Source organism: Dreissena polymorpha, chromosome 12 (genome assembly GCF_020536995.1).
Source record: "Dreissena polymorpha isolate Duluth1 chromosome 12, UMN_Dpol_1.0, whole genome shotgun sequence".
NCBI lineage: Eukaryota > Metazoa > Mollusca > Bivalvia > Myida > Dreissenidae > Dreissena > Dreissena polymorpha.
The window spans coordinates 58,001,383-58,026,202 of record NC_068366.1 but is presented as its reverse complement, the minus strand read 5'-3'; the positions used below and the strand labels follow the sequence as shown (position 1 = coordinate 58,026,202).

The window sequence follows — 24,820 nt, the reverse complement described above, 5'->3', positions numbered from 1 at the left end:
AGACCCATAACTAAGGCAACTGTTTCAAGCACTAAACAAACTTTTGGATTTTTCTTTCTAAGCTCAGAAATTATGTGAGCTTTCATACTGTCCTTGTAGTTTTTGAGAAATTGTGCTACAATTCAATCTTCTGGTTGTGTACTGGATTCAGGACAATATGCATGTTTTCCTAGTTCATAGCAAAGTAGTTAAAAGCAATAGCCTAGAGATTCCAAATTATCACTGTACATAATTTATGGTGACTATAAACTCAATATGTTGCTCTTTTAATACAGGCAGCTCTTCATGCATTATCATATCATACTTTTCATATTTGTGAATATTTGGCATTCTTTCTTATTTTTCCCCCAAAAATATTAGGGCAGTCAGGGTTGGCTAATACTTTTGTCGTGTTCTTGAATTGGAGGCTTTCATTAAGGTTTTCTATAGCATTTGGTGTTGCTGTCGCTGTAAGTGCCAAGTGAGGTATTTTTGGAAACAAAAATGTCAGGTCTCCAAGTCTGTTGAACGCTTTGCAGAAATCTGAACCCCTGTAGAAACAAGACACATTACAAATATGATGTTGTTCTGTCGTAATTCCAGCAATCCATATTTAATTTATTTTATAACACGATTTTTGAATGAACTGGAAAATGCAATCAGAAAATTCAACCTTTTTCATATTTTAAACAAGAAATGTGTCCATAGTTACTCAGAAATCTATGAATAATAAACAGTCAGATATATATTTATGAATAGTCGCTAGGTGTGGAATGAGCTAATCTAATGGCTAAATAAACAAATATACCCCTATATAGTATAAAGACTTTAGTCTTTATACTATATAGAGGTATAAAAAAATATTTAGCCATTAGATTAGCTATATTGATAGAATTTCAAACTCCTGTGTTGTCATTCAACACAATATAACAATCGTGGTAAAGATCGCGAAAACATCTTACTACCTGAAAAATAATGCTTTTTCCTGAGCCAGTTAGAAGAACTGCGATCGTATCTTTCAAATCATAAAGACTCTTTAGGGCTTTCAATTGGTAGTCGCTAAAACTAAACTCTATCTTCAGCTTGCTCGTCGCATATTCTAGATCAGACTTGAAATCCATTTTAACTCTGAAATGTAAACAATACCATGCAATATACCGTTTGCCGTAAAAGTAAACTTATCATTTATTATGTAGTTATATATAATTCAATTGCTTGTTTTAGCATAAAAAAACAATAAGAAAATGATTTGGAATGGTAATAATGCGTTTACATTCTATGTATTGCATCACTATTTTTATGCGTAGTATATCGCCTTATAACGCAGGCGGATCACGCGTTGGGTGTATCAAAGCCAAGATGGCTGGTAGTTAGGTACGAGTCTACTCTTTACGGAGAATCCGGAGATGGACGAAGTGTTACGATTGTAAAATACACCTGGCATTATATACGGAAGGATGGCCGAATGGTCTAAGAGGAAGACTTTTTTAATCAAGGACTCCAGGGGTCAGTGGTTCGAGTCCTGCTGAGGGTTACCTTTTTTACTTTTTTTAATTTTATTCTTGATTTTTTACTGGAGGTTTTTATATCCAATGTTAACATTTATCAATATAAAGCATTTAATGACAAACTTCAAAACATGCCAGAATCTGTTAAAAGGCCCCTTTAAACGTCTGACATTGTTAGATTTGTTATAATAATAATTATAATAGTAATAACAACAAAAGACTTGAATTTTGATATTTCCTAAAAGAAACATTACTGTCGTTTAAATACTTATTATCCACTACTGAATGGGAAGCAAATCGGATATCGACACTACTGGTCATTACTGTATTAATGACAATGTTTGTATCTCCCGCGCGCGCTCAGAAATAGGAAAAAGCTACAGCGCGCGAGTTCCGAATTGAATCTAATCTATAAATAGAAGATGACGTCACTATGTTATCGTCATCTAAAAGATCGTTGATGACACATTGCGGAGAGATACGGAATACCGTTATGCCATCGTGGTTACACATTAAAATCCAGAGGGCGAGAATGCGAGAATGCGAGAACGCGAGAGTACGATAACGAGAATGCGACAATATGATGACAATACGATGGCGAGAATGCGAGAACGCGATGGCGAGAATGAAAGAACGCGATAGTACGATGACGACAATGCGACAGTGCGACAATACGATGGCGACAGGGGTCATTGTGGCCCAAATTGTACAATTCATGAATCATAATGTTGCACGTTAATTTTTTTTTCTCTATATTCTACTTACTTTTCCGCTCACCGATTTTCCAGGGAGGTGGTCAGTTGACCCCCTGTGACTCCATGTGCGGACGCTCATGATCTTCTCTGTCAGTACGCTTATCGGTTAAGAGTATTTGAAAATGACTGCTCAGAAAATATTTTGTCGTGTAGTTTTGATCGCTATGCTTTAGGACAGTGGGACTGGCGTAACAGTGACACCAGACAAGGTTGGGAGATATCTATGAGTCACCGGAAACGTCAACATTCATCTGGACAAAAGTAAGCCAGCTGTTCAAAAGGCGGTCATCAGTTTTCTTGGTGTTCCCTACGAAAGACCGCAAAAAGGCGACCTGCGTTTCCGGCGCCTGGAACCGTTGGATACACTGACGTCAACGTAAAACGCTACTTTACAGATACCGTTTTTTCCGCAGACGCAAGCAATGCATGATACAGTGAAATTCTTTCCTACAAGCGAGAATTGTTTGGTCATAAATATATTTGTACCTGGAAATTAAATACATGTTTCCAAAGCCTACCCTGTCACGATATGGATTCACGACGGGGCATTTACTTTTGGCAGTGCGTATCCATACTCGGGTGACGTCATGCCAACGCTTGATGACGTCATTGTAGTCGTTGTCCAGTATCGACTTAATGTCTTCGGGTTCCTAAGCGACGGAACGGCGGCGTCTGGTAATTTCGGCCTATGGGACCAGAAAATGGCCATTCACTCAGTTCACGACAACATACGAATGTTTGGCGACGACCCGACGTCGATTACTCTGTTCGGGAAGTCGGCGGGCGGCGTTAGCGTGCTCTTCAAAGCCCAACATCCGGGAAACATCGGTCTCTTCTCACGCGTCCTATAGCGGAGGTCCTCTAACAACATGGGTAAGAAACAAAAAAGCAAGATTAAGTTTCAAAACTTTTGCTGTGCGTATCGGGTGCAATAAATCAGTGACCGCAAAGGCTTTGGACTTCATGCGCGCAAAAGAATACACTGACATTTTGTTAAATGTGTGGCCATATCCTGATTTTGTTCCTTTCATTGATTGCGAATTTATCATAGAATTGCCCCTTTTTCAGATAACCGGAAGCGGGATCTCGGATACCGGTAGATCCACTCGGGAGCATAGATTTACAAGCTGGTGTAACAAGCGCGATGGCGCCATGTCTGTCATGGAAATGTGTGTCACTATGATATGGTCACTAGAATAGGACCAGAGAGTGGACGGAAGGGACGCCGCGGCGAACGTTCCTCTTTGTATTCGACCACATGCAGTCTTTCCACCCACTACCTATCCGGCTTTGGGGAGCGAAGCAAGGAGCGGAAGTTCCGTTCGTGTTCGGCTTCGTTGACGAACTGAAGGTGTTTGCTGGCGTCCATCCCAGTGTTCCTAACTCCTTAAAAAATATAGGACGAAGAAAACAACCTCGCACTGGTTGAGCTGACTTTGCTAAAACTGGGTTAGACCTAAAAGTTTAAGATTCAAATAAATTATATTTTATTTAAATTCCGATAAACCTTTAAATAAAATTCTAAAGTAAGGATGGGTTTAACCTCATTTATTACAATTAACACTCATCTAAAGTTATAAGTGTACTAAATTCAACTTACTGCGCGTATACACGCTATGTAGTACGCACCAACTGAAATAGTAAGGCATGTTCTTTCCTTCTAGAATTTTAGAGTGAAAATGTACGTTACGATCATTCGAAAGATCGCACTAAAATGCCCTGCAAATGCAACCAAAACGCTACTTAATTGCATTATTAAAAGATAGACAACACTTTATGTTTAAGTTGAAATGTAACTGCTGGCTAGTATATACAAACTATGAACGAAATAATCGTCAGCTAACAACTTTACAATTTGCCACAAATATTTTACAGAGCCGTCGTTTTCTTTAGTACATGTGTTGTTTGATTGTCCGTTATATAGTGATATAAGAAAAGACCAGGGGCGGTATTCTGAACATTTCTTAGATATTTTACATAGAATTTTCTAATTCTTAAATTTTTCAACAATGTAAACAACGTTAGGATGACAATAACTTAAAATAGAAACCAAAGAAATACTATCATGTTTTTCTTTCAAATCAGTATAAAAGTTAAAATGGTATTAAATTGACATTTGATTACACTTTCTCCAATTTAATAAATGTTACCAATTCTAAATCCATACAGTGTTATACAATTATGAGCATTAAACCACAAAGCAACATAAATGATGCGCTTTTCCATCGTTATGTACCTATTTACATAGAAAACGTTCATTTGAAGTTTTCCAAAATGTACCGTAACTGACACGTCCGCCATATTTGTTATGATGGAAAGTTACTGTATCTACGGAGGTTTCGTCACTCAACAGTGTCGTATTTTGTATAAGAGGGGAAGTGAATGTTTCGAAATACTATTAAATTGAATGATAATAATAAATAAATACTGTCAAAATATATTAAATAAATTGTGTACACACATTTGCGGGGGTAAACTTACGAAGATGGGTATTTATGTTTCGTAATTAGTTGCCTTTCACTCATTTAAAATGTAAACATTATTTACCAATGTTAAAATTTAACTTACCTGTGATGGTTCGACGTGAAATTCGATATTTGTTTTTATGAATCAACACAAAATGGCCGATACAAATTTTATCTAAGAAAATTCTATAAGTTTAAGACAGGTGTTGAGGTTTCTAACTTTTTTAGTAAAATTTGGCAACTCTTAGAAAATTCTAAGAGATTAGAACGTTTCTTAGACAAAAACTAAGAAAATATTACAGTTATAGTAAAATACTTAGAAAAAACGTGAATTCTTAGCGAATATTTTGTCTAAGAAAGTTTCAGAATACCGCCCCTGGTCTCTGCACTCAATAATGTGTTTACAAATAATGATAATATGTCAGATGACGACAAATTGGTTAGAATGTTTAGTGACGAAAACCTTGTGTATTTATCTGCCAAAGCCTGCCATCATATGCTAGTATACAGAAAAAGAAAATAAATCTAAATTGTAGAGTTTGATCTTTTAATGTATTTAAATTTCAAAAATTTGTAAATAATGTCAACTTAATAAGAATTTTTTTATTGTATTTTGTTTAGATATTCATGGTTATTCTAGTCACATACAAGAAGAAGTCACTAAAAGATGGACATGTCTTTGAAATTTTGTACGATAATACACTGAATGTTTATGATAAAATTTTAGCATCTCCTATTAATACTGAATGGATTCCCCTTTTCTTGCATGATTTTGAGTGTTGACCTGGATATATAGATATTTGTATCTAGTAGCGCTTCTGGTATCATAATATGATACATTGTATTATAACAGCTGTATCATAAGTGTTTAATATCAAGTTTTAAAAGCTCATAAGACGGTTTATTTTCAACGCTAGTATAACAGGAATTTTATGGGGTGGAATAGATTCCTTTCTTGTTGCATAATACTACCATACTCACTATACCATCCTTTAATAATCTTAATTTTGTTTGTAGACAGTACACATCTTTACAATTTGTATATGGGCAACTTTAATTCTATTCAGTTTTCTGCTCCAATTAGAAGTTATATTGGCACTAGATTTGCAAAATGACATCTTTATTACACCCATAGCAATTAGATCTAAGATCTATTTTACTCTTATATTTTTTTATTAATTAACACCGCTATTGGAAGTTGAAAACTTGAACAACATTCTCATTTGCAGTAGTGAAATATGTTCATAAAGTTTTAGCTATTGACGTTGTATTGTATTTTCAGAATATGTATAGTCTCTTTTAACTCGATTGTGAGTGGCATTTATGTACTATGTTTTAAAGCTATTTTATATATGTCTTACTAGGTACATGATGATGAGACATTAATAAACTATCTTATCTACATCGCTGACTTTGTTTTCGCAGTAATTAATTAACGAGTCATTTAAATCCAAATTGACCCGAAGAAATGTATCAACTTCTTTAATGTCGTAAATTCCCTACATTTCAAATCCATATAGAATAATTGGAACAACTAGGGAGTAATATAGAGCGAGTTTTGTTTTAGTGCTACGCTTCACTTTACTTAAAATGAACAATCAATGATAGTAAGCTTTTAAGGCTTGTTCATTATTTGCCTTAATAGCTTTAGATATTACCAGTATAGCGCAGTGTAAGGCCCAAGTAGCAGAATTCATCAACAATTTCAAGAGCCTGCTGATCAATAGTCTAACTATACAAACAAGTACTTTTCCTTTTTTTAAATATGCAAATTTTAGTTTTGTTTACATTGAGTTTTAATCCCCATTTACAGGAGTATTGATAAATAGAATTTAATTGTTATTTTAGACTTTCTTGATCTGTAGTATATAATGCAATGAAATCAGCAAATTACAACATATAAATATATAATAAACGAATATCTGTTTCGGTTAAATTATTAATATTAATACAATCATTAATGTCATTAATGAATAAAATAAATAATAAAGGTGATAACGGCTCACCCTGTTTAACTCCTAACGTATTATCCAAAAGCTCAGAATAAGACATATGGTTATGGTTTTAAGCACACGATTTTACATTCTGATATATAGACTTGATCAATTTTAACATTTTACAACGTATTCCTGCTTGTACTGATTTGATTCTTAAAGCTTCATGTATAACAATATCAGTTAACTTTTCATAATAAATAGCAACAAAATAAATAACAACACAACACATTTCGACTTATTGTTAATAATGTTCTGGGGCCGTATTCCAGTAGCTTCTTAAGTTTTCACTTAAGTGAAGAAATTTCTTAAATGAATTTCTAAAGTTAAATTTGAAATGTAAAAAACAAAACATGAGACGCTTAGTATTTCTCTTTAAGAAATTCCTTTAAGAGTTAAAGGAAGTTTACTTAACTTAATTTTAAATATATGAGAAAAAATACACAGAGTAAAGAAATTTATTAAGTTTATGAAGCTACCAGAATTTAACTTAAGTGAAATCTTATGTTTACAGAAAAATGGCGGAGATAAGAAAAAATACTGCGCAATATTTCAACTTAAGTTATTTTTTAACTTAAGAAGCTACTGGAATACGGCCCCTGGATTATAGTGTGCAAGACAACAACACAAACAATCGTACTACGATTATCGCTAAACCCGAATTGTGATGTGTTAAACATATTATTATTATCTCACTAAGAATTAATTCGATTGCGCAATACAAGTGAAACATTTAAGCTATCTATAATATTTACCAATGTAATTACTTTGATTATCAGAAGAAACATGTTTCCCCTTTTTTGAAAATAGGGACAATGGCACCTTTACACCATGATTCTGGATATATACTGTTCTCAAATATGTAATTGGTTTTTTTAACTAAATATAGAGAAATAAACTCGTTAGTCAAAAAAAAGTCTGCAACATTGTTAGACATGTCAGCGGATTTATAGCGTTTGAGCTTTGATATTTATTTTTTTTGTATTTCTATAATGGTAAATGGGCGATCTAATTCCTCAATATGAAGTGTATCATGTCTTGATTCCTTTTCATCAACACTGAACGAGTTGTCATGTGGTGTAGTAGACAAGTTTTTAAAGTGATCAATTAAATCTTCAATATTTACGTCATTAGTTCCTGGCGATTTTTAAAGCTTATATTTATTTATGTATTTCCAAAAGTTCTTTTGGTTGGATTTACTTAAAATTGACAGTGTTTTACTTTCTTTGCTGTAAAATTTATTTTTAGTAATACGTTATGTTTGACAATATGTCGATCTGGCTTGTAAAAACGACGTTTTGTTCGCAATAGATGGATCTAATTTGTACATGAGTCTACAGTTATAGAATGCTTTGTGCATTTAGCAATGTTTGTCGAACAATAGAGAAATTCGTATACGTCGTGATTTTGTTCAATCTAAATTTAGAGTGCGTCAATGTACCTGAATTTATGCATCTTACGTTCATTTTCATTTTTTCAAGTATTATGTTATTAGTAATATTTGCAAAATTATGAGCTTTACTATTCAACAAGGTATTTGAATCTGCGGATGTACCATCCTCCCAAGATAACTTATTAATTACCACATTAGAAGCAATCGGTTCTATATACCTACATGTAAAATTAAAATCTATTGGTCTGAAAATTCAGTGAGGTCATTCACTTTAAAATTTGATATATATGACAAAAGATGAAAATTAACTATTACATACTCTACAACACTGGCTCCTGAAAAACGTCTGGCACAGTTGAAACATGTAAAATGACGTGGCTTTAACCTACAATAATTGTATTAATGTGTATTTGAATAGTCATTCCTAAGACTGTGTCTTTAGTGACCGTTTTGGTTTACGGAGTGCATATTTTTATTTGATTAGTAAACAACACGTTAATTAAACAACAGAATGGCGGCAATAAATTAATCTGATCGTCCCAGTGGGCTGATATTTGGTGAATTGGCGTTTACATTAACAACTAAAAAATAATGCGCCTAGAAACAATTCATAGATTGCCCCGTTTTACTTTCTTGCGTTCGCAACGTGCAAAAATTTAGTGTTTATTGTTTAGACCATTGTCATAATGTTTTTATGTTCCTTCATAAGTATTATACTGAAGACAATGAAGACAACCACCCGCGAGTACTTTTAATGACATGGTTGTCATATCACATGATATTTAATATTGCGATGATCTTTCTAATAAACGGAATAAACCTTGCAATTTCTTGATGTAAAAACATAATTTTCCTAGGATTTTGCATGTAAAATCAACAACGTTATTTTTGGAATATAATTGTTAAAAATGTGTGAGATAAATCAACTGCAAATATGAAATACCCGCTTGATATTGCATCAATGTATTTTTATGAGCAAACAGCTTTTAAAATCTTTTATATATCAAAATGTAAAAAAGTCATTGTTTCTAAAAGCACGTGTATGATTTTACTCTCAGGCTTAATCTTCGCAACGTGCGCGTCGTGGATATTGTCAAGATGAATGTCTTTTAACACTCGAGACAAGCTAATTAGGAATAAACTACAAAAAATATTAAGCAAAATACAGATAATAATAATATTAATTTTATTTTTACATTTGATTACAGTAATCATTTTAAATTACACATGTTTAAACAAGTTTGTTTCGGCGTTCCCGACTTATCCTAAAATTGGAAAGGAGTGTATTGCTGTTATAGCCTCCACTTAAAAAGCACGTTTTCAGTTGTTTCCATTATATAACGAAAAAGTGAACCATTTCCTCCATAGACAAATTGAGCCTCCCTCGGGCAAAATAGGGCTTAATATATGTGTGACAAGTGTCGTCTTTACGGTATTTTTTCGTTAAAATCCAGTAAAGGCGGAAAGTGTCATGCCTTATAAGCCTATGCGGACTGTGCTTCCGGAACATGTATATACAAGTGGAGCATTGGCAAAAAACTATTTGAACTAAAAGAAAGTCCTCTTTTGCTAAAGAAACGTTAAATTATAATGGATAGCTATATTCGGAAAGAAAACATTTTCCTTTTTTTCTATTAATGTAATAAAAAAAAGCAAAAAAATGTGTTGTGAATATTGAATTTCCACACCGTTACATACTCTTTAAATTAAAGCGTCCCTTAATCTCAGAGCGAGGCTCAAATCCATACGCCCCTTCCTATTCGAATTTTGTTGGCAATAGAACCTGAAACAGGCCATCGTGAGCCGATATTCTTGAGCACATGAACGTACCTCATTCATTTAAGTGTTCCAAAAATTCCCTGATTCACTTTATTTATAAATCATTCAATTTTATCTTTCATAAAGCGAAGATAGCAAAGATTTTGATCCTCAAAAAAATACCAACGCACGGATACAAATACGCTTAACACTCCAACAGTGTAGCGTTTTAATGTCAAACTAGGACGAACGAAATACACAAATTATCGGATAATAACCTAGTGGAATGCATGCATAAAAACAATGAAAACTCAATTCACGTTATAACGCTCGCAATATTAGCTAATTATTTATTGATCAATCGCCAAATGGAAGTTGTTTTTAAATGGTTTTGCTTAAAAAAATGACAGCTATCACTGTAAGTTTGATTATCACTCATATCGGGGAAAATACAATGTCAGCCCTTACTTTCTGAGGCACAGAAAGAAATGCGTAATCGTATACTCTTAAGATAACACATAAAACCTTTAGTGCGTGATGCCTGATATTGTTAATATAGCATAACAGATTGACTGGAACAAACTAAATCCAATATAGCCTCCGAAGTCCAATAGGATTTTATAATCATCTACGCGCTTTTAATGCGGATACTTGGATAACGGATGTCACTTCGATAACAGAGAAAAAAATCCACGCGCGAAATATAAGTTCCTCTTTTTTTATATCCTTAATATTAGTTTAAGAGACACGTTACATGGCGGAGCACAGGTGGAAGTAACGTACCCTGGATAATATATGGAACCAGGAGCCAAATATATTGAAATAAATATATAAAATCATGTTTAATGAGAGTAAAATTGACAAAGAGCCATGAAAAAAATCCCCACCCTCTGATAATGAAATCATCTTCGCGGGCCTCAAAAATGTCAAAAATAGCTTTAATCCAAAGCATCACTTGGTCCTCTGCTGGGCAATCGGACAACCTTTAAAAAAATTACTTCAAAGAAATCTGTCAAGCCGTTTACTCACAGTCGGCCGATAACCAAGCAATATTTCGAGCCCGTTTGTCCATGAGAAATAATCTTGCACAGACTTTCAAACAATGTTGTTGAGTTTTCTCCCCTTATTCGATAGCTCGCGTCCTATTCCTTTAAAACAACGAGGCATGTCACAAAATGCATGCATATGCAACCACTTATCCCGAAAAATTATTCCAATACAATCAGAATGAGTAAGTATTTTTCATTTATTTGCATTTGTCGAAGCGTCGTTGTTGTTGATTGGATAATTCTGTGGTTGGCTCTGTCAGTGTAAAGGTTACGCATGCGCAATTAATTTCCATCTATATTACATATAAAATAGTTGAAGTTCGATATCAATTTCTACCATGATCCAGCGTATACCCACTATATCACCATACATCATTGGAAAGATAAATGGATAATCTTTTGAAGAAAATGCATGTCATTAAATTCTATACGTTATAACTCAAAATATTTACCTTAGAATAGGCACGCCGGTTTTGACACCTGTGGTGGCGGCCATTTTTTGGCTCAAATAGTATGACCTACTTTCAAAGCCGGGAACCATCAAAAGAAAAAGTAGAGCACACATACAGCATTGTTTCTTGTTTCTTACATATATACCTTCAATTTGACATCAAAACATAACATTTGCAATGTATTTTACAAATCCTAGGCAGCATGCACTGAACAATGTGTGCTTAGTATCGAGTTGACTGCATGTAACCCTGCAAACAGGAGTTCCGGTTTGGGGTTATGTGGCCTGTAATTCACTGCTAAGCCGGGTTCAAGAGCACGTGAAAACATATGGCGGCTGTTGAAATTTCTCGGAGAGAGAAACAAGAAAGAAAAACGTAATTTGATTGCAAGTAAGTCGATTTGGATCAAGTTTTTGGTATCCGTGGTTGCATATTGTAATGACCCAGTCCGGTCATTATACGCCTATTTGTTTCATGTTTATACTAACGTGGAATGCAGTTTCATAGTGATACTACTAATAATTATAATGATAATAATGATGATGATGATGATGATAATGATAATAATAATAATTGAACTTACCTCGTTTTTCACGTAAGGCTGGCTATGTCCATTGTTTACATCACTTTAACACTATAATCCATTTCTTTTCCATTACTTTTCCATTATAACAAATTATAAAGTGCATGAATAGAACACCAAGTATGACATTAACTGTATCCATTTGTTCCTGTTGTTTATAGACAGGCCATATTTATGCATTTGTATGTAAATGTTATGAATAAATCTGACCTGTCATGGCCGCTAGGACGCCGAATTTGCCAGCATCATGGTAGATTCTGACAGCAGAGGCTGACAGATTGTGATTGGTTGATTTTACGAGCTGTCAGAATCCTATTGGCTGATTGGGATGATGCTGGCAGGCTGTCATATGGTCATTAGTCAGTTAAGGTCACGTGGGCACTTTTGAGAAAGTATATAAGGGCGGTAGATTTCAAAATTGTCAGCACAACTGCCATCTTGGTAGCTCCACTTTACTGGGCAGTAAAGTGAGTAAAACATCTTGGGTAACTATAAATAACTTAAAAACGTATTTTCGAGAAAGTGTCCACCCAAACTTGTCTATATTTGAAATAACATTTTAAACCTTTTAAATAAATATATATTTAAACTGCCACCAGTCTATATATAACTCACAAAGAAAACCAAAAACCCATCCTGACGGACACTACAATATGCATGCATTATGTGTACAGTACAGTGTGCATATAATATGTTATGTTTACGAATGTGTATTTATGCTTTCATTATTGCGTGTATTTATTAGATGATGAAATGTATTAATTTCGTCTTAAATATTTTAATATTTAAGTCCATGTAAATGATTTTAAATGGATCTTTTCACGGTTTGGTAAATTGACAAAATTGAAAAAAGTTGTTCCAGATTCGCAAATTTTCGATTTAGTTATGACTTTTGTGAGGAAACAGTATTACTGAACATTTACCATAGTCCAATATAGCCATTACATGTATCTTTTGACGATTTGAAAACCTAAAAATTATAAAGCGTTGCAACGCGAAACGATTGAATAATTTGGAGAGTTTTGTTGTCGTTTAAATTTACGAAGCTACGAAGATTGCTTATATAAGGTATAAAATACTTAATCAGTGTATACTCGGCGGAATAGCCGAGAGGGCTAATGCGTTTTTACTTCAGACTAACTCCAGGACTCCGGGGGTCACTGGTTCGAGCCCTAGTACCGGCTACTTTTTTTTCCTTGTTTTAATTTTATTCTTGTTTCTTTACTGGAGCTTTTAAGATCCAATGTTTACATTTATCAATATAAAGCATTTAATGACAAACTTCAAAATATGCCAAAATCTGTGAAAAGGCCCTTTAAATTGACATCCAACTGAGCAGCAGTGTTGGGTTCCACCAGCGTACTTGGATACGTGGACTGTACTCATGTGAATATAAAACCCAAAACGGAACGCAAAGGACTTCGTTAACAAGAAAGGATTTCACTCCGTAAACGTTCAGGTTGATAATAATAAGTTCCATGCAATTGATTATATGTAACATATGTGAACAAATATGTTCATATTAAAAAATGCTGTTTATACCAATACTTATTTTCAGATAATATGTGACCCACAATGCCTGATTACTGACGTTGTTGCGAAGTGGCCAGGCAGTGTCCATGACAGCCGAATATTTAGGGAGAGTGGTATCTATGCCGCGTTCGAGAATGGTATTATATTGTGTTATTAAATAAAAACTGATTATTGCACAAACACACACACACACATTGTCGCAGACGAAAACGAAAATGACACTATTTTCCGTAAAAATGTTATAAATCGATCTCCTTTTGAAGAATGTTGCTTACATCTTAAACAAATAATAGATATTTGAGTCGAGAAGGAAAGTTGAGTCGGTCTCGTCTGAGTTGAGTTTTGAGTTCGTTCGTGAGCTCCCCATCAATCTCAATTCTCAGGTGAGTTGAAACTCAAATATCATATTCTGAGTTGAGCTACAATCTGAGAACGTTCGTGATACTAGGCCAAGGTCTCGTATGAAAGGTAAACATTCAGGAAAGTCAACACAAAGCTGATTCAATAGATAATAATACATTTATTGTAGTATACAAGATAATAAGTATAATAATGTATCCTGAAACGATTGCCCAAACTGCAGCGTACAGTCAAATTGATGTCTTTTGTAGAGTAAATTGCGGAATGTCCGGCGTATGTTTTCTCACAGTGAACTACCCATGTAGCATTTTAATGAAGTTTTCAATATTTAAAAAGAGGAACAAAACGTTTTTGGCACAGACATCGTAAAAAGTATCAAATTAATTGATCGTGTGTCTAGCACACTTTTGTTTACCACACACTTTCATTCAAACACTCATCTCTTTGGGCTGTGAATAAATATAAAATACATGTCGCTACATGTAATTTATTCCAATTACCATATGTAAAATGCCCCTGTCTCCTTAGTGCAGGAAGCTACATTAATTATCTACCGTTTATCAGGTGTGCATGCCGTTGTACCAAAATAAAGCAAATGTAACGGCCCACTGACTTTTTGCAATCATCTGCCAGGTTTTTATGACGCTTTTTGAACTAAAATGCGCTCATAGAACGGACCTATATTTGTAGAATAATATAAAGTACTAGCGTCGCCAAGTATCTGTAGTCGCCAGCCACTAGCGTCGCCAAGTATCGGTAGTCGCCAAGTATCGGTAGTCGCCAGCCTCTCAGTCAAATGTAGATCGCGGGTACTACATTCGGATCTAGTTCTTCTTGAATGCTTTGAGCTTGTAAACGAACAAACGTACAACTCAAAGTTCTTCTTGGTAAAGGCAAAATTCATGTAAAAAATAAGCCATGTATGTCTATAAGATCGAGTTCAATCAACCTATTACATCGCAACAAATACCATACCTTTTATAATCGATATCCAATTGTGTGTCTTTTGTGGAGAAATACTTAAAACAAAATATGAGAAAACCGTTTGCAAATCGAATGCATGATGTTTTGAATTGACGATTATAGCAAAGGAACGGCAAAAAGTTACGCTGCACTATTTTGTTCACCCCAGTGTCTGATGGTCTGGTCTTATGCTGGCAGCTGAACGTTTATATTGCATAAAGTATTGAATTAGAAAATATCATTATGACCGTGAATTTGTTGCTACAGGTTTATTAGAACATGGTGTTAATACAAAAAGTGTTGCGGTTTTTCCTTAGCGTTTAATGTTTGGGTAAAATAAAATTGACATATTTCAAATCCGGAATATCTCGGCGTTTTCCATCGCATAAATGTCGACATTTTCGTGGAACAATTGATGTGTTTGAAACTTGGATTAATTGTAGTATTCTGCAAGCGCACCATGTCATACAAGTTGTTTTAATTAACGCAAAAGGGACAAATGTATGAAGTATTTGTGTTTATTCATGCCAGAAAACATTGGACGGGGCTCAAATTATTGATTAAAGAAAGTTCCGCCTGGATTCCATTTGGCGAGTTTACATGAAAAAAAAAGCTTTTACGAGTTGCAACTCCCAGCTTTTGAAGCTCCGGGTTGGATTATTGCAACTACCTCCCGATCAATCGCCGACCAGTACTCGAAAATGATTTCTTTGGTTATTTTGTCCAGACGTTGTCGATCAAAGCTGCAAATTCGATGTCAATAGTGTTTTAATAAGTGGACTGAGTGACATCGAGAAGCTTTACTTGTTAAGAGTAAGGTCTAAACGCGCGCTATTTCTGACTATTTCTGGCGTTTGACAGGTTTGTTTTGAACCATCCATTAATTAATAAATAAATTCACATGAAAATTAAATGTATGTTGAAATCCACAAAGAACATGTTCCATTGATATGTTTGAGTTCGGACGATCAAAATAAAGGTTGCATTCAAAGTAACAAAATATTGCTTTTGAATTATTGTCTAATAATACTTACATTCGCTTCTTTATCCCCGCCTTTCTTAACCAAATAGCCTTTTACTTAATAGTGCTTGTTATAATCTCATCGGCATTCTGTGTCACATTCCGACACCTTCTTCTTTGATGGCATTATTCGCTTAAAGGAAGTTTCTTCTTACCGACAATCCCGTTCAGGCGGAAAGTTTCGTCCCTGATTAGCCTGTGCGAACTGCACAGGCTTATCTAGGACGACACTACGCACATGCTTAAAGCACCATTTTCCCAGAGCAGCACATATGTTTATTTATAGATCTTTGGTCATAACACTGACCATCGTCTGTCGGGAATATTTTCGTTTCCGTGTCTCACATAACACTTGAAGGATTTTCATAATACTTTGCTCATATATTATGGTCATGTAAACGATATGTCGGCTCAAGGTCAAAGCTGAAGGTCAAATATTATTACATATTTTTCGTCTCGGCTTCGTTTCTGTTATGCTTTATGACGGATATTTATGAAAAATGGCTTAGTGTAGGAAATTGTCACTATTTAAAAAGGCATGGGTCTTAAACGAAAGCTCAAGGTCAATGTCACACTGAAAGATTAAATGCTCGAGCCTTCATTTTCGCATCCGTGTTTTGTATTGACAACTTTATACCCATAAAAGGATTTTTACGACACTTGACTCAATGGTGTTTTTTTTACTGAAACCGTGTACGGGCAGCTTAGATTAGTCAAGCCAACTCACGTTCAAGGTCATTCTTAGAGGTGAATAATGACGGTGTATGTTTGTGCATGTAAGTATTTTTTATCCCAATGTGCCCTTAAAAGGATCTATCATGAAACTTGTCTCAAATGTTTATCACACTGGGATAAAGTGCAGACCGTGTCTACACCACAAGGTGAGGTTCACAGTTGAAGGTCAAATGAATCACAGTTTTGGATAATATTTCATTTGGACTTCCGTTTTAAATTTGCATATGAATTCTTTCAGATGATAATTTCTATTTTCATAAAACATAAGCCGTTTATGGTCACCGTGGCGTAATGGACATTGTTTCCACAATGTGAAGACATTCTTTAGATCTCCCCAAGAACTGGTTCTACCCAGGAAATGAGAGCGTTTAAAAAAGCGTAATGCTCTCGATGCAATCCATGTTTAATACATAGATTTAATCTTAAAAGTAATCCGTTAAATACACGTGTTCCCCCGATGCGTTTCCTGCATATACGAAATGTTATTTTACTATTTGCTTTAACTATTTAGCATATTTAAAGTAACCGGCCTAATTTGTGCTGCTGTATAAGTGCGTGAAGTATATTCAACTAATGTCATTGAACCATTTGGACTATCAATTGCATAAATATCTGTGTCCTTATTCATATTTAAAGCTTTTAACAGACTAAGGAAGTGTTGATCACATATATAGCATTAAATGAGTCGTGTTCTGAGAAAACTGGGCATAATGCATGTGCGTAAAGTGTCGTCCCAGATTAGCCTGTGCAGTCCGCACAGGCTAATCAGGGACGACACTTTCCGCCCAAATTGGATATTTGCTAAGAAAATACTTCATTTCAACGAAAAATGTCATAAAAGCGGAAAGTGTCGTCCCTGATAAGCCTGGGCGGAATGCACAGGCTAATCTGGGACGACACTTAACGCACATGAATTATGCCCAGTTTTCCCAGAACGCGACTCAAATGTTGTTTTGTGCGAATATTTACCAGCGTGAACCGCACATTCATTTTATCTGGCGTAAATGCATTCCGAAATAAAACAGGTAAACACAGCGCAAACACGAGCAGCCGCTTGTAAACATCCTACTGATGTTCTAATTCTCAGTCAGGAGTGCATACATCGTATTGTATGTAAGACTGTGAATATGGATTTATTTGCATAGGAAATAAACCCTTGTGAAAAACTGAGTCGACAACAAGTCAAAATTGAATAGTGTGTGCAAGCAATACGGGTTGGGTTAAGTTTACTGATAACCGTATAGCGTATACCATCATTCCCAATCAGTACGCTAAAGGTATTAGAACATGACTGCTGTGAAAATATTTTCTCATGTCGTTTTGATCGCTATGTTGTGGGGCGGTGGGACGGGTGTATCAGTGACGTCAGAAAAGGCTGGGAGCTTCTTAGGAGTCACCGGAAACGTCAGCATCCATCTGGACAAAAGAACGCCAGCTGTTCTAAAGGCGGTCATCAGATTCCTCGGTGTTCCATACGCAAAACCGCCAATAGGCAACTTGCGTTTCCGGCGCCCGGAACCGTTGGATAAACTGACGTCACTGTTCAACGCTACATTCCAAAGACCGTTTTGTCCGCAAACGCAAGAAATGCATGATCCAGTGAAATTCTTCCAAACAAGCGAGAACTGTTTGGTCATGAATATTTATGTGCCTGGAAGTGAAATAAATGTTACTAAGGCCTACCCTGTAATGATTTGGATCCACGGTGGGGCATTTGCTTTTGGCGGTGCGTACGCATACTCAGGTGACGTCATATCAACGCTTGGTGACGTCATTGTAGTCGTTGTCCAGTATCGACTTAATGCCTTCGGGTTCCTAAGCGACGGAACGGCGTCATCTGGTAATTTCGGCCTATGGGACCAGAAAATGGCTATTCAGTGGGTACACGATAACATACGAGTGTTCGGCGGCGACCCGACGTCGGTGACGCTGTTCGGACAGTCGGCGGGCAGCGTAAGCGTGCTCTTCCAAGCCCTACATCCGGGAAACGCCGGTCTCTTCTCGCGCGTAATTGCCGAGAGCGGAAGTCCTCTGGCAACATGGGCAAGGACCTCAAAGGCGGGTACTAGTTTCAAAGCTTTTGCTGTGCGTTTCGGGTGCGATAAATCATCAACAGAAGAGTCTTGGGCCTGCATGCGCACCAAGGACTACAAAGACATTTTGGCTAACGTGCAGTTGACCTCTGATAGTTTAGTTCCGTTCGTTGATGGCGACTTTATCGTAGAACTTCCCCTTTATCACATAACCGGAGGCGATATCTCGAATACCGGTAGAACAGCTCTGGCTCAATTCGCGAGCATCGATTTACTAAGCGGTGTAACAAGCAGCGATGCCGCCTTGTTCATCACGGAAAGATTTGAGCCAATGTTAAAAACCATGGGTTTGGACATTGCTAATGGAGTGCCTCGTGATGTCTTTCTCAGAACGTTCCTGTCCGGAAGTCTGCAGGAGGCGTTAGGACAGCCCGCGACTTCCGGTGTCTCTCAGGCTTTCATACACGAGTATACGAACTGGAAGGCCCCCGATGACGCTGTTGGGGTCAGAGGTCAAATGATTGACTTTTCGACGGATTTCTCGTTCCTTTTGCCCGCCGTAACTATAGCGAGAATTCATAGTAATCTGACGATAGGGACGCCGAGGCGCACGTTTCTCTATGAATTCGACCACAAGGCGTCTTTCGACCCACTTCCTCTCTGGCTTCGGGGAGCGAAGCACGGCGCGGAGGTGCCGTTCGTGTTTGGCTTCGTTGACGAACTTAAGGTGTTTGCTGGCATCCCTCCCAGTGTTCCGAATCCCTTTAAAATACCGGACCAAGAAAACTACCTCGCACTAGTTATGCTTACAATGTGGACCAACTTTGCTAAAACTGGGTAAGACTTAAATGTTTAGATTGCAAATAAATTCTATTTAATCACCCGGTAAACCTAAAAATTTAACTTTTAACTTATATTAATTGGTTTAGCCTCACGTATTACACCCAACACGCAATACCAACAGTTGCAAGTAAACTAAATTAAACTTGTTGCCTTACTCCATTTTGCACGCACCAAACAGAAATAGTTAGTAATTTTCTTTTAAAGAATTTCACGGTGAAAATGTCAGTTATAGTAATTCGAAAGTTCGCTCCAAAACAATCGTAGACACGCAAATCAAGTGGATTGCCTGTTAACCATTATTCCACTGATGTGCGTTTTTTAAAAGTAGACAATAACTTACGCCTTTGGTGTATTGTAAAGGCCGGCTGGTATATACTTGACCGCAATAATCGCCAACTGCCTTCAGATTATATGTACCATTTGCCACATATATTTTACCGACCCGTCATGTTATATAGTGTATCGCTGACTTTGTTTTAGTACTTAATTTTAAAGGAGTCATTTTAACACAAATTGGCTCGGTAAACCGATGCTCCGATTTAACTTAATACCATAATTACTCTCAGTTTTCCCACACTACATTTTCGGACACTACATTTTTGGACACCATCATTTTTAGTGTAAATAATTATTTGGTGACTCTATTTTGTTTTGAAACGGTAGATGTTCGCCCATAACTATAACCGGTAACACTACATTTTATATGACACTCGTATTGTATCAATATGCCTATCTGATTGCTTTACTTTACTCCGGTGACGCATTGAGCGTGAGGTTTTCAAACCGGATGACTGTCAAAAAACAAGTAGACCGATACACAAGTGTTATGGGGTTAAATAGCAATGTATATTGAACAAGGTTACATCCGATTGCTTATATAGGCGACTTAAATTATTATATTTCAATAATATCACTCTTGTGCACCGCTTGAATGTGTTTACGACAACAATCTAAGAACCAGCATCAATCAGAATTTGAATATTTTGTTGTAGTAATGTCAGATTCATAGTTTTCTGATATTTTTATTTTACGTGTAACAACAATTCGAGTAAATACGGTTTACGGTTTAAATGGTGGTATGTGATACATATAAGTATATTTAATTTTACAGTTAAATTGAAGTGAACAAGCTACAACAAATTGGCTGTACTTTATACCTTCGAGTATTGTGATATTTCAGCATTTATTTGTACTCTTGAATTAGACGTGTGTTACTCGGGCTTGTAATGTTACATCAATCTTGCTCCGGATACGAACATTTTAGTTAAGTTTACGCGAAAATGTTGCCCTTTCGTATGACGTACACGAGTTGGTAGTGGGAAAAAACAGGCTGAAAGTATACGATATCTTGAAATACGTATGTGCCTGTGTTAATTAGGACACTTGTAACAGACCAGCAAACAAAGCAAACGATGCGGAACATTGAAATAATTGTATTACACGAACATGTACCTATGGGTATTTAGACCTTACAGGCCCATATCGACAACAGGGCGAATACTGTGTTTTTCTTGATGTTCTATTTATTTATAGCACTTGCGCTATGATCCTTTCCCCCTACTCCAAAAAAAAACAACACACGAACGCACGCGCGTTAAAAATTATCATAACTAATAAACATGCATGTACACAATGCTCGTGGCAAAACCTTTCCAGAGACTTATTTATCAATCGTTTTATATAATTTTTACTTGTCAAATACATTTTTAAGCACATGTCGCCTGAAAAAATTGTCAAACGATTTATCACTATATTTATTGATAGACATTTAACCTGTTAAATACCTTGTGTAAGTTAACACATATCAACTGGACCATTTTCATCGTTTTCAGAAACCCCAACTCAGCCTCTCTAACGAACGACAACATTCCCACGTGGACTGAGTATGACCCGGTCAACGGCTCGTACTTCCGCTTCATTTCCAATATAACGTCATCGGAGGTTACAAGTCACCATCTCGCGGCGTCTCGAGTGGCCTTCTGGACTGAACTGGTTCCCGCGTTATTAAGCGTCAGTAACTGTACGCAGCAGCACCAAAGACCTACTTCCGCCTCTCTCAGGGAAAATATCAGTGTGGTTTCCGTTATGATGATGCTGACTGCGTGGGTGTTTTTTCGTGTTTGAATTACCATGTGATATATTTTAAAAATACAATTCCAACTTGTTTTTTATGGAAAGAGGTACATACCGGTAATCTCATATCTCGCTATCTGCTTTAATCCGGATTATGTTGTGTTTTGTTAAGTGCTTGTGTGTTTTGTTTTATTTTTCATTAGAAAAAGTACCCTTATTGCAAACATGTTTTACTTAAATGACATTGCAATTAGGTTATCAATTGTTAATCAATGATCGATGATATTGGGACTTGTTTATTTAAGTGATTCATAATATTATATGTTTGCATAATATCAAATCGATTTACTTAAAATTATTCATAGACAACGTTTAGAGAAACGGACAGTCCAACTGCGTTTAAGTTTTAAACTGGTCCGCATTAATGCGCTCATCAAAGAGTTAAACACTCGGCATTTAGCACTGATAGTAAAATAAAATAATTATAAAAATAACTATTTCGTTTATTTTATACATGTTCTCTTTTTATGGCAGGTGACCTTTTAAATAGACGTAAAAGATGCTTGTTTCAGCTTACCAGACTTCTCCTAAAATTCGAAAGGAGTGTTTGATTGTCATACATGTATCTTGAAATAAGGTAAACGAACGTAAATGATTAACGTTTTGAGTATTTAAGAACTCAAAAAGTGTACCATTTACTGAATATCAACATCCATATGTAATTTAGTGTCGTCCCAGATTAGCCTGTGCTGTACGCTCAGTCTAATCTTTGACGACATTCTCCGCTTAGACTCGATTTTCGTTAACAAGATACTTCTTTTAAACGAAAAATACCATAATACGGAAAGCGGACCGCACAGACCAGAAAAATACCATAATACGGAAAGCGGACCGCACAGACCAGAAAAATACCATAATACAGAAAGCGGACCACACTGACCAGAAAAATACCATAATACGGAAAGCGGACCGCACAGACCAGAAAAATACCATAATACGGAGAGCGGACCGCACAGACCAGAAAAATACCATAATACGGAAAGCGGACCGCACATACCAGAAAAATACCATAATACGGAGAGCGGACCGCACAGACCAGAAAAATACCATAATACGGAAAGCGGACCGCACAGACCAGAAAAATACCATAATACAGAAAGCGGACCACACTGACCAGAAAAATACCATAATACGAAAAGCGGATCGCACAGACCAGAAAAATACCATAATACGGAAAGCGGATCGCACTGACCAGAAAAATACCATAATACGGAAAGCGGACCGCACAGACCAGAAAAATACCATAATACGGAAAGCGGACCGCACAGACCAGTCAGTTACGACATTTTACGCGCATGCATTGAGCCCCGTTTTCCCAAAGCGTGACTCATGTACAAAGGAAAAAAATAAAAGCCATCGTAAGTATATCGTCTGCATATGTGTTCGTACCTTATTTATTCAGGCACCCATGAATAATCTGCTGATTCAAATGAATCATACGTTTCATGCAGTTCTCGAATAAAACGTAGATAGATAAGAATAAGATTGAACGTCCCACAGCTTATCAACGTACGGATCATACAAAATGCTGAAACATTCCTACACTCTAGCTTTTTATTGTGAAAATAGGACGAACAAAATACATCCCGAAAATGTTAAGATTCGTTGCGATAATAACCCAGTGGAATGTATGGAACAACAAACATAACATTCAATGAATGTTCTAACGCATGCAAACTATTGTAGTTATTAGCTAACCTGAGTACGAAGTTATGCTGCAACTAGACAACGCAACTAAATTATGCTAAAACTGGGTAAGGACACTAAAGTATGCTTTGACTGCTAGATGTTTCTAAGTTATGCTTAAACTGTATAAGACTCTTAATTTAAATTAGTAATAACTTTTTGTCGGTTTTAAGTAACTGTAACGTAATGATAATAATTTATAATATGTAGGACAGTATCAAATAATCATATGTTAAAGTCAACAGAACGCTATCAGTTGGAAATGTAACAGTACATGACCTAAATCAACAAACCGCTAAGGTTGCATAAATAAGCCTCTCATGGTAGATATAAAGTCTCAGTTGTTTTGGTTTTGACTTCAATAACGGACAGCTTTCTTCTTCCATATTTCCCATTTTCAACATAATTATTATATTTCATCGAACCGTCGTTTCGGTAGTGTATCGCTGACCTTTTTTCGTAATAATTAATTAACGTGCCATGCTAAGCCAATTTGATTTGCTTACACGTCGCTGCCACTGTATTCATACTGAGTTAATAGTCGTGTGTGATATATGATGGCATTTCGCAAATTCTTCATATATTTACTGTTCAAACAAAGTTAACGCGCTGATAAGCAGCACTTGAGCTAAACAAGTATACGAGTATAATGCTTTGTTAGATTTCACTGGTACGATTCAACGACCTTGCTTACTCGGGCTTGCTATGTTACGGCATGGTGGATTTAGATTCTTATGAGCCCCCGGCGCTTACATTTGATTATATTTTAAGTTACAAATGGTGTCTTTTCGTCTGATGTGCGCGATAATGTTAATGTACAAAATAGATTTAAATAACACAAGCCGTAATGTTACTAGATAAACAGAAACTTAAGATCCAATCAAACGATACTTAAAATGCAAGGGATTCTCGCGTCTAACCCGAAGCTGTATTAAAACTGAATCAGACCTGTAATGCCCCTATCGACGGGTGAACAGAAATGAAGCACTGCGTGTCATTAGAATGTCTTAAAGGGATCTTTTCACGCTTTGGTAAATTGACAAAATTGAAAAAAGTTGTTTCAGATTCGTAAGTTTTCGTTTTAGTTATGATATTTGTGAGGAAACAATAATACTGAACATTAACCATGCTCTATTATAGCCATTATATGCATCTTTTGACGATTTTAAAACCTAAAAATTATAAAGCGTTGCAACGCGAAACGATTGAATAATTTGGAGAGTTCTGTTTTTGTCGTTAAATTTTGTGAAACTACGAAGATTGCTTATATAAGGTATAAAATACGTCATGAATATGTACTCGGCGGAATAGCTCAGTAGGCTAGAGCGTTTTTACTTCAGGACTCTAGCAGGACTCCAGGGGTCACTGGTTCGAAACCTGCTCTGGGCAATGTTCTTTTCCTTTTTATATTTTTTTTCTTGATTTTTTACTGGAGCTTTTATGATCCAATGTTTCCATTTATCAATATAAAGCATTTAATGAATAAGTTAAAAAAATGACAAAATCTGTGAAAAGGCCCCTTTAATTCGCAAATTTTTAGACGAGAGTTTGAATCATACTGCAAAATGTTTTTCCCA

General features: G+C 36.0%; 1 protein-coding gene across 2 annotated transcripts; it reads left to right on the top strand.

The window, feature by feature from the left end:
• Positions 1-17,593: 17,593 nt before the first annotated feature.
• Positions 17,594-21,991, top strand: LOC127853778 (cholinesterase-like). Of its 2 annotated transcripts, XM_052388547.1 has the most exons (3): positions 17,594-19,418; positions 21,257-21,595; positions 21,643-21,991. In XM_052388547.1, the coding sequence occupies exons 1-2, from the start codon at positions 17,836-17,838 to the stop codon at positions 21,546-21,548; spliced, it is 1,875 nt and encodes a 624-aa protein (XP_052244507.1). In that variant the 5' UTR covers positions 17,594-17,835; the 3' UTR covers positions 21,549-21,595; positions 21,643-21,991. The 2 variants fall into 2 exon arrangements, with proteins under 2 accessions (XP_052244507.1, XP_052244506.1); XM_052388546.1 differs by having other exon boundaries at positions 17,595-19,418; positions 21,257-21,991.
• Positions 21,992-24,820: the final 2,829 nt, after the last annotated feature.